Source organism: Anarhichas minor, unplaced genomic scaffold, assembly GCF_050575085.1.
Source record: "Anarhichas minor isolate MPS153535 unplaced genomic scaffold, ASM5057508v1 ptg000040l, whole genome shotgun sequence".
NCBI classification, from domain to species: domain Eukaryota; kingdom Metazoa; phylum Chordata; class Actinopteri; order Perciformes; family Anarhichadidae; genus Anarhichas; species Anarhichas minor.
In genome coordinates, this window is record NW_027466486.1 from 18,029,024 (window position 1) to 18,040,100 (window position 11,077).

An 11,077-nucleotide genomic window follows, 5' to 3' on the forward strand; every position below is an offset into this window, starting at 1 on the left:
CTATAGAAACATTTAAAATGAAACTAGTCAAATTCATCTTTAACTTTGTTAATATGTGTTTTGTGTCCTTTTTTTGGCAAATTGATTGCACTCAAAATTCAGGTGTAGGGAGGTGGAGAGTGATTATGTAACCTTAACTGTACAGGGACGTGACTGTAAGAGGCGCTGAATTATTTACACAATATTATCATGTGTATTATTGACATGATATCTGCAATTTACTTTTTAAATATCAGAATAAATATCAAGAGCTATATTGTGGAAACACTCTAAAAATGAGTTTTATTTCGCTGACTCCAGGGTCTCTCACCAAGTACTTGAAGAGCTTGTGTCCCCTGCGGACTACACTACCCAGTGTGCACCAGTGCTTATGGAGTACGTTAGCACGATTGGCTGGCGTGACCACGCCCCTGATATTCCCCCTCGTCTTGAATGACATATTTTTACTGCAGCGCAGAGCTCATGACAAGAGCCCCGAAAACAGTTAAGTAAAGAAAACCTCAGGGGGCTGTCAGGAAACAAACATGGCTACGCACGCTAGCATGTGCTGCCGCCTGTTTGGGAGACACGCCAGTTTACCACATTTCAGAAAACTCTTCGGCCAGCGCGTAAACGGGAGACTGTATTCCAGTGCTACGCACAAGGAAAATGAGGCTGAACTTGGAGACTCGACTTCATCCGCTGCCAACTTCTCCTCGTCCCTGAAAACCAGGTCAAGACAGGTAACGTTAACCGAACAAGTGACATACTCAGTGCTGGGGTTTGTTTCACTGTGAATGTCTGATCTCAGGCCAGTTGGATAGAGTTGTTAGCTGGTGTTAGTTAATGATTGAAGTCAGTTTGTAATGTAGCCACGACCTCAGTCCAGTTAAGGGCCAAGTAAAGGCTTAACTAACTGTCGAACTCTTTTAGGGACTTAATATTAAACGTAAGTTAAAGACCGGCCTTACGACAGTGTAGTAACGTTAAGATGGTTTTCATGTTTGTTTGTTTTTTACACCAGCTAGGAGCTTCGTGTAAACTAAACCTCTGAATGTTATAAACTAACGTTACATTACGGCAGATAAGCCATTGCAGTGTGAAGGTCATAGTTCAGCTTCCTCAGTGCACGTGAGTGGTCTCTTCTGAATCAATTAGGAAGACACATTTCTCAAAAGTAAAGTTTTTATGCTTTAAAACCAGATGGAATTTAAAACTATTAGCCTCAGATTACTGTAGTCTTTTAATTTTAGTGTGTTTAACCCACCCACATGCTTGCTGATAACAGTAGCCCACTGTTGACAGACAAATGTCCGGAGGTGTTTACAAAGCCATGCGCACGTCCCTGGGCCCTCCTCAGTTCCAGATGTTGTGCCTCCTCATGCCTCCCTTCGCTCCTCTGGCTCGAGACCAAGGAGAGATAAAAGAGGAGATATCACGCGTCACATCATCGGGATACAACCCAGGCGCAGTAAAAAGTTGTCGAAAGGCTCACCTCCGGTTCTGTCGAGTGAAGCCGATGCAAAAGTGTCTTAAAACTTGCATTCTCTCTAGCGTCCATCAGGGGGCGACTCCTCTGGTTGTATAGAAGTCTGAGAAAATGACTCTACTTCTCTCTTGATTTATTACCTCAGTAAACATTGTAAACATGAGTTTATGGTCTCAATCTCTAGTTTCAAGTCTTCTTCAATACAGCATGATGTTCATTTAGTACATTATGGTCCATTTAGAGTCAAACAGACCATAAAGCAGGGGATGCTTTAGGGCGGGCTTACTGTGATTGACAGGTCGCTGCCGCTACCAGAGCCGTGTACGTCACTCCTTTGCATTCCAAATATGGTAACCTCCGTTCATTGGCTGCAAAACCAACAACATGGCGACAGCCATAATTCAACATGGCGACAGCCATAATTCAACATGGCGACAGCCATAATTCAACATGGCGACGGCGAAATCGCCAAGCTTCATAACGGCAGTCGACAAACAATGGAAGATGTCACGATGACCACGTCCACTACAGTCTATGGTTACACATGGACTGGTGCAGACGCTGGCAGATCGTTAACTTAAGTAAAAGTACTAATACCACACTGAGCTGTGCGATAATAATAATACACATAAATAAATAATTCATAGATTTGAATGTGTGTGTGTGTGTGTGTGTGTGTGTGTGTGTGTGTGTGTGTGTTAAATAAATAAATAGAAATGTGTGACATCTGTACAGTCTTGTCACAATACATTAGTTGTCATGAACACTGGTATATTTATCTGTCATAAAATAAAGAAAAATACTTTAAAATGACCGCTCCGAAGGCCAGGATGTCTTCATTTGTTAAATGCCTGTTACCTCGGCTCCTCTCTCCTCTCGTCTCTTCCTTGCCTCCTCTGCCAGCATCTCCCTTGGGACTAAGGCGCAAGGAACGGAATCGAGGATGTACAAACTGGGAAATGAGACATTTTGAAGTGTTGATACTTTTATAAATGAAGCCACTACAGGATTACCACATATCCCTGTGTTTTCCCCAGAATTTTTAATTTTGGCTATTTTCCAATAGCCAAAATAGCCAATATAGCAATAGCTCATGTGAGCGATGAGTGTAACGATGCCGTTGACCTGTCGGGTTTCTCCCCAGGAGAGGCTGAGAGATGACAGCATACTGCCTTTCTCAGCGTTCTTGACTGACAGCTTTGGACGGAGGCACAGCTACCTGCGCATCTCCCTGACGGAGAAATGCAACCTGCGCTGTGAGTAGAGGTCCCACTGTGGACATTGAAGAGGTCCTGAGCTGCTTTGGTTTGTTTTATTCCTGGTGATTATCCAGCTACTTGAAGAAACCACATTCAGCAATACTATAGCTACCACCACGACTCTTACTGATGGAAACACATCCTCTCTTGTAGTTAACAAAGAAAGAGGAAGTAGCATTTATAAAATTATGTTTTTTCATTTGTATACATTTAAATAGAATTACATTGGATGTTGCACGAACAAAAGTTCAGTTTATCCCAATCAGTACTTGTCTCTATGAAAGTATTGAGTGCTGTGCAATCTAAGTAGCCCTGGGGCAGAAATAGAGTGTAAAAGTAAAATACACAAAATACACGTTGTACAGGTCCAGGTTGTATGCAATGAAGTACTGCACAATAGAATTACATGTTAAGAAATATTTTGGGGAATTGGCTCAAATTGACTTGACAACCAGTTTGCATCAGAGGGCAGGTTGATGTTCATCAATAGTGATGATAATAGATCATCTTGAGTAACATACTGAGGACACCTGGGAACATAGCAGAGCTATTATTCTATCTAGAACATTTGAACATACTGAAAAGATAAACAACTCAATGAGATGCAAAGATCCAGTGGAAATAACATTAGAGCAACAGCATAATGCTTTCATTTGCTATATTGTATTAGAAGTAGACCGATCGATCTGGCCGGCCGATTATCCTCGCAGATGAAACGTTTTAAAACCATCGTTGTCGGTGGAACTGAGCTACGATGGCTGCACCGCCGACGTTTGATCTCCCTTCAACGTGTTGTTCTATCTGCCACAGACATATGTGAGCCATCTTGTCTTTCACTTTCCCCTCGTGATCAGGTCAGTACTGCATGCCAGATGAGGGGGTGAAGCTGACACCACGAAGCCAACTGCTGACCACCTCGGAGGTACTGACCCTGGCTCGCCTCTTCGTCCGCGAGGGGGTGCAGAAAATCCGCCTCACTGGAGGAGAGCCCCTCATCAAACCTGACGTGCTGGATGTCCTCAGTAAGGAACTAGTGCAAGACTGTGTTAAGATGTGTTGTCCTTTGTGATTCTGGTATCCAGTCGCTCACATGAACTCATCAGCATTTATGTAGAAACACGGCCGTGACCACTACTGTTGTTAAAAAACAATCCGAGCTAAAGTGGTGTAGCTAGGCATCAGTGACATGAGGTACAGGACATGTTTTCATGCATGGCTTCAGGTTTAGACACACTTGTGGAAGGAGAAGTGATTGGTCACACCACCGCTATGTGCTCAGTCTGATGACACAATTTTACAGCCTGATTTGTCGATGGACCGTTTCGGCCCTCACACTGACAATAGTGTGAGTGTGAGCGACGTTAAAGCATGACGTGCACAAAGACAGCAGTGCCTCATAAAGAGCTGCTGTTATTTCTGTGTCATGTGACAAGCCACCACTGTGACCTCACAGGTTTCTGTCGACTGGAGTAAATGATTTGCATCAAGTAGAAACAGTAACCAGCCCGTTGCTGTCCAAATGAACAGAGTAACAAATATGTTCAGAAATGAAGTTATGTGTAATAAAATGGAATGACACAGGGAAAAAGTATTGAACACGCTTACTGAAATTTATTTAATACTTCGTACAAAAGCCTTTGCTGGTAATGACAGCTTCCTGTATGGAGAAACTAGTCGCATGCATTGCTCAGGTGTGATTTTGGTCCATTCTTCCACACAAAAAAAGTCTTCAAATCTTCAAGGTTTCGTGGGCCTCTTCTATGAACTCTGATCTTTCCATAGATTTTCTATCTATTCCCTTTACACAGTAGCAGTTAAAATACAGTTATAATGATTCTGATAATAGATATTCAGCCGGTGTTCACAACTTTATCTTCATGTGTGTAAGAGATGCAATTTGAAATATACACCTTGAAAACTGCAAACCTATCTACGTCATGTTTTATGTTTGTTAAATTCTCAGTAGCGATCACTAAATGATATGCTTATTATACATATTACAAACAAAAACTCTAATATGTGTGGTATTTGTTATGAATGTACGTTGGTACATAGAGGGTGATAAGAAGCTGTACATGGAGGGACTTAGGACCCAGGGGAATGTAGGTGAAGCAAGGGAACCTGGAGGGGGTCTGTACCGTGGCAGTAACGTGCATGAGGAAGTTATGCTAATAAAGGGTTGCAGTTAAGAGCAGTTTGTTCTCACGTGCTTATATGTTTATTTAAAAACACGACAATATGTATTTTAATATTGTCACGATTGATCCTGTAATGAGACAATCGCGCGCGTGTGCATGTAAGAGTGACTGGAGTGAAGGGGGGGGGGGGGGGGGCGGGGGCAGCAGCAGCAGGAAGTGACGCCACACAAACACACACACACACACACACAGCTTTTCACCGCTCGCTGCCCGGTTCTTGTGTTAAAAATGTCTGCTTAATAATAACGTTAACGTGCGTTAACGCCGATAAAATAATTGTCGGCGTTAATTAATGAATGCGTTAACGCGATAATAACGCGTTAACTTGCCCAGCACTAATATATATACATTCTTTCTCTTCCTTGTCCCATGCTCTCTCTCCCTCTGCAGAAGAACTGAGGAAGTTGGAGGGCCTGAAGACCATTGCAGTGACAACCAACGGCATGAACTTGGCCAGACTTCTGCCGAAGCTGAAAGACGCCGGCCTGGACCTGATCAACATCAGCCTGGATTCACTGGTCCCTGCCAAGTTTGAGTTCATTGTCAGGCGGAAAGGTAGTAAAAGTATTTGACCTACTATGTCCGATGCAAGAAAGGTCCGTCCTTAACAAGTTGTGGACGGACTAAATCAATGCGGTGGCGGTTGTTGTGGGTCAGTCCCACTCGGTTACTCAAGGAGCCTGTAACGTCTGAAGTCACGTGGAGTGGAGACGACAGCAGGGCAGAGCAGGAAATACAGGAGGGAGAAAGGAAAGCGTTCTCTGAGGCCGTCCTCCTCCACAACACCTACAGCTATTGTCAGTAAAAGGTTTAGCAGACATTAGGTGTGTGCTATGGCCTGAAAGGAATCTTGTCTCTTAGCCTTCAGTAAGCTCAGTTAAGATTTTAAGTACAACACGTGTGGTATTTAATTGTGATTATGAGAATTGTAGATGACTAAACAATAGCCCCACCTCGTACAGAGAAGGTTACCAGCTGGTGCAAGAGGAGGACTGAAGGAGCACACCTTTCTGCAGACAACCTCCCTCCACTCACACACCAGCTCTACATTACATTTGAATTGGTAGCACAGAATGAACACAATATCAAGGGATGATTAATGTGTTGAATGCAAAATGTTGATACCATTCATTCATCATCAATTTCAAACTTGTCTTTGTTTAACAGGGTTCCACAAGGTCATGGAGGGCATAGATAAGGCCATTGAAATGGGCTTCAACCCTGTCAAGGTATTTTATTTACACTTTTCAAAAAGAAATGTCATAATAAAATCATTGTGTTACTGTTAATTAAATAATATGCATTTTCTTTATTTAGTAACTTAGATATTTCAGAGTCTTTAGACTGTTTGGATGAGGAGCTTTACAGATATTACATTACAGATTTGTACTCCACTCCTTTGTTATATGTGACCAGAACTTAGCGATTTTAGAACAGTCCATAAAACTGTGTATAGAAGTTCAAACTGATGTTTGTAACTGATAATATTGTATTTCCTTAAATCTATGACAGAAAGAGGGAGTGAGAGGTTCGGACATCAAACGTTAGTTCATTTTATTTGTTTTTAAAACTCTCTTAATATATTTCTTTAGGTTTTTGTGTTTTTATCTTTTGTTCATTTTTCATTATGATTTTTTTAGTAACATTTGTATAAAACAGATGGATATCTAACGTAGAAGCTGCAAAACAAAGTATTGTGATTATTGGAGTATACTTGGAATGAAAAAAGCCAGGAAAGAGAACTATTTCCAGTGGGTTTCCCCATGTTCTACATGTGAATGAACCAACAGTGATAAGGCTCTCTGAATAATCTTTATGGTAGTTTTCAATGTTTCAGATATTTCTGGATAAGGCTGTTTGTTACTTCCTCTTCATGGCAGAAGTGCTGAGGCAGCACCGTGTTGTAACAGAATAGCTGACTATAAGATTTCCTCCACTTTGCCCCCAGAAGTTAGTGAATGAAGGAGCTGCTTCCTGATATGCTGTGTGTGACCAATCACTGCATACCATAGTTCCTCATTGCACTGAGCATGGAAACGAACAATGGAGCATCTGTCACAGAGTTTTTGTAATGCAAAGATACCATAAACATTCAGATGATAGCATGTTGGCTAAGATGTCAAACATGGCGGAGTGACTTCTGCAGCGAGCTGCCATGCGATGTCTACCAGGTGTATTCCAGCAAAGTCTTGTAGCAGCTACAGGCCGTGTGATGCAGCTATAGACTGCAGTACGTCCTTTCACTTGAGAGGAAGTGTGTTGTTTAAATGTCCAGCTACTGCGTGGTTTAGTCCATGAGCTGAGACGATTGTTCGGCTCTGCTGCCCTCTGCAGGTGAACTGTGTGGTGATGAGAGGCCTCAACGAGGATGAGCTGCTGGACTTCGTGGCGCTGACGGAGAAGAAGCCTCTGGAGGTGCGCTTCATCGAATACATGCCCTTCGATGGTGAGTGCTTCCTTATTACACAGGTCTGATGAGTCCCACTAACTTACTGGCGATGGCACAGATCAGAGGTCTGTACTGGGATACATTTATCGGCTGATGAGAAAAACCACCAGCCATTCCACAGTGGTTACAGAGGCTGCAACAGGTTTCCATCATGGAACGTACACATTAATACACTTTGAAAATGAAAGATTGCAGATTGATTGTGCCTATAATGCTCATTGCTGCTACAGCAAGTCTTAAATAGGCCAGTTGAATATTTAATATACAGTGTTCAGGTAACAACAATAAAATGGTATTGATAAACAGTGGTTAGTGTTTATAGTGGTATAATATGTTTGTGGTCACTCAACACAGCTGGTTTTAAACGCGTTCCAGGATGTTAATGTGAAACCTCACTGATGTGCTGCTCATTGAGCGGCCGCTGAGCTGAAAGGTGCCGTAGCTTGTGATGTGCTGCATCCTCCACTGACCCCCACTGGCCTCTCTCCTCTCTGCAGGCAACAAGTGGAACTTTAAGAAGATGGTGAGTTACCAGGAGATGCTGGACCTCATCAGGCAGCAGTGGCCCGACCTGGAAATGCTTCAAACCGGACGCACAACTGCCAAGGTCGGTACCTCCAACTGCTCATCGTTTACGCTCCGATTAGCAACTTGTGCTGGAATATTTCATTCATTAAATGGTTGGTAAACCGAAAACTAAAGTCAACATTTACAAATCTAACTCATGGCCAGAAGTGTCCTGTGTAATCAAGCTCTTAGACATTGGTTTGAGTGATTGCAACAACTTCTTTCAAAGAAGTCTTTCGCGGGGATAATAGTTTGACGCTCCTCTCCGTCTCTTTACAGATGTTTAAAGTGCCAGGCTTCACAGGGCAGGTGGGCTTCATCACCTCCATGTCCGAACATTTCTGTGGCTCCTGCAACCGCTTGCGTATCACAGCAGATGGCAACCTCAAGGTAAAGCTACAGTCTCTCTTTGTACCGTGATGTAAAGTACCGTGCGCTCTCTGTGTGTGTGTCTGTGTGTGTGCACGTGCACCTATCTTTGTTTGGAACCATCCGTGGCTGTATTCACTCCCTCTGTCGGTCTTCTCTCAGGTGTGTTTGTTTGGGAGCTCCGAGGTGTCTCTGAGAGATGTCTTGCGCTCCGGGGCATCGGATGAAGAGCTGCTGCAAATCATCGGAGCCGCTGTGGGCAGCAAGAAGAAACAGCATGCAGGTGTGTTCACTTACTCTATACGCATGGCATCATTTATACCCGCTGATCATTCAGGGTTATGCCATCTCTTCCTGTTCTATCTCCTCAGGCATGTTTAGTATCTCGAAGATGAAGAACAGGCCTATGATCCACATTGGTGGGTGACTTGGCTGTACGTACAGATCCCTCACTGCTCACAATCTGTTTGTGATGTTATGATCATCATGTCTGTGAGCTGCAGTGTGCAACTTATGATCTGAACTATCAATAATGCATCTAAATCGGCAGCGTGCCTGACTGATGTTCTGTTTTTCCAACAGGCTCCACTTCCCAAAGGCCTTCGTCTTCGGCAAAGTTGCAAGACAGCCGGAGAGCTCTCCCCGTGGTTTCCCTTCTTCCAAACAACACATTCCTCTCTGCAGCAGCCTCTCAGCGGTGCCGCTCAGTCCTGCACAGAGAGGCTTCCTTGTGCCTTCGTGCTTTAACACAGGCTGCCCGTGATTGCTGCTCTAGACCCTTAATGAGTGGGGGGGCCCGTGTTAGGTCACATATCAAGACTGAAAACTGTGAGGACACGGACAGCCTCCTTAGTGCAGCGCCCCTTCTCTCCTCTGAGTTCGTCCGTGGTCTCGATCTCATCAGCGCTCACACCAACACGGCATGCACAAAAGTCATGAGCTCAAGTATTAATGAAGACCGTCTCAGGTACCCACAAGCCGGGGGTCCTTACGCTTTGAACAGGACCCCTGGAGCACCTGTTTTTTGCACACAACTAATGAATGCCAAAAGAGATGTCAAACGACACAATGTCAGACTGTGCCACAGTCAGAGTTCCAGCAAAGACCCCAGTGTTACACTGAAACGACCTGCACAGCCGGGCACAAACGTCTGCAACGCTCACCCCGATGATGTCGCCGAAGCTCAGCTGACTCACACAGACGCCCAGGGCCGAGCCACCATGGTGGACGTCGGCGGCAAAGCTCCCACGCGTCGAACAGCCACGGCCCGCGCCACCGTCCTCTTGGGCCCCACCGCCTTCCGGCTGCTCCGGGATCACCAGCTGGCCAAGGGCGACGCCCTGGCCGCGGCGCAGCTGTCTGGCATCATGGCCGCCAAGCAGACCTCCGCCCTCATCCCGCTCTGCCACCCGCTCCCATTGGACCACATCTCTGTCACCTTCGACCTCGCTGAGCCGCAGAACGCCGCGGTCGTGACGGCAACGTGCCGCTGTACGGGCAGGACGGGAGTCGAGATGGAGGCTTTGACGGCCGCCTGCGTCGCCGCGCTGACCATCTATGACATGTGCAAGGCAGTGAGCCATGACATCATCATTACAGATGTGAAACTGGTCAGTAAGACAGGCGGGAAGAGGGACTTTCATCGTCCTTCGTGATCCCCTCGCCCCCACCTTTTAAATTCAACTATGGTTGTACCGGTGTGAGATCTTCACCGTACGATAACCATCTCACAAACTATCACGGTGGACTGTGTTACACTAATGCTCTTAATAAAATATTACCAGTTACAATTCAATTCAGTTAACTTCAATTTATTTTGTACAGCCCAACATCATAATTTGTACAAAATAGGACATCCTCTGTCCCAGGACCCTCACAGGAGAACAGGAAAACCCTTTAATGATCCTCAAAGGACTGAGAACAGAACATGTTAGTTTACATGTTAGCACATTAGCGTGTTCAATGAACTATTAAATGAGAAGTGGATAGAGATAAACGTACAGACACACAGTACTTTTTACAATATCATAGCTGATGAAATGTCCATGGGTTGATAAGACTCTTGAATCATGCTTAGGGTCTCACCTCCATCCTGCCGACTCCAGTGGCTTTTTACCAACGTTCAGTTACGTGATCCCTCAAAGTGAACCATGTCATCTGTGTTGCTAAATCATTTCAGTGTCATACATGTTGTTTATGTTCCACATATCTGAGAGAAGTGCACCAAGTGAGGAGCTCAGAACAGACGCGTCACTAGAGGGCGCTCAAGTGTTAGAGCTGCAGGCTGAGCGTGGCCTCAACGCTGCTCACACCTCAGATGTGTTCATCTTTTCATTAACATCCACTTTGAAGCTGTAGAAGCACATTGCCCAGCTGCAGAGGAAGGTATGTTTCACCGTCTGTGTTTTTACATCAAGTCCAACTGAAACGTCACTTGCTCTGTACGTTATAAACAGAACTGTGAATGCGTTTACATTTGAATTTTGGTTAATTCAGTGAACTCGGATGTTGCTTTTATTATTCATCAATGATGATAGTCGCTGGAAGAAGAATTCAATTTCAAGTCGTGCATTTACTGGATTTCACTTGAGCTTTTATTGTTTTCCTTCTACCTCATGTAGTATACTGGATAATATATATATATATATATATATATATATATACACACACACACACAGTATATCCCTCTTTCTGTGTAATGGATTTAAGAAAATACAATATTGGATTCTACACAGACAACACAGAACACCTCAAATGTTAAACACGA

The 11,077-nt window shown here is 44.2% G+C and overlaps 1 protein-coding gene across 2 annotated transcripts; it reads left to right on the forward strand.

Annotated features, from left to right (window-relative positions):
- Positions 1–424: 424 nt before the first annotated feature.
- On the forward strand, positions 425–10,105 carry mocs1 (molybdenum cofactor synthesis 1). Of its 2 annotated transcripts, none has more exons than XM_076107971.1 (11): positions 425–722; positions 2,613–2,724; positions 3,582–3,749; positions 5,316–5,480; positions 6,093–6,154; positions 7,260–7,371; positions 7,872–7,981; positions 8,221–8,331; positions 8,473–8,593; positions 8,682–8,744; positions 8,893–9,033. In XM_076107971.1, the coding sequence occupies exons 1-10, from the start codon at positions 525–527 to the stop codon at positions 8,735–8,737; spliced, it is 1,215 nt and encodes a 404-aa protein (XP_075964086.1). In that variant the 5' UTR covers positions 425–524; the 3' UTR covers positions 8,738–8,744; positions 8,893–9,033. The 2 variants fall into 2 exon arrangements, with proteins under 2 accessions (XP_075964086.1, XP_075964085.1); XM_076107970.1 differs by having other exon boundaries at positions 426–722; positions 8,682–8,729; positions 8,893–10,105.
- Positions 10,106–11,077: the final 972 nt, after the last annotated feature.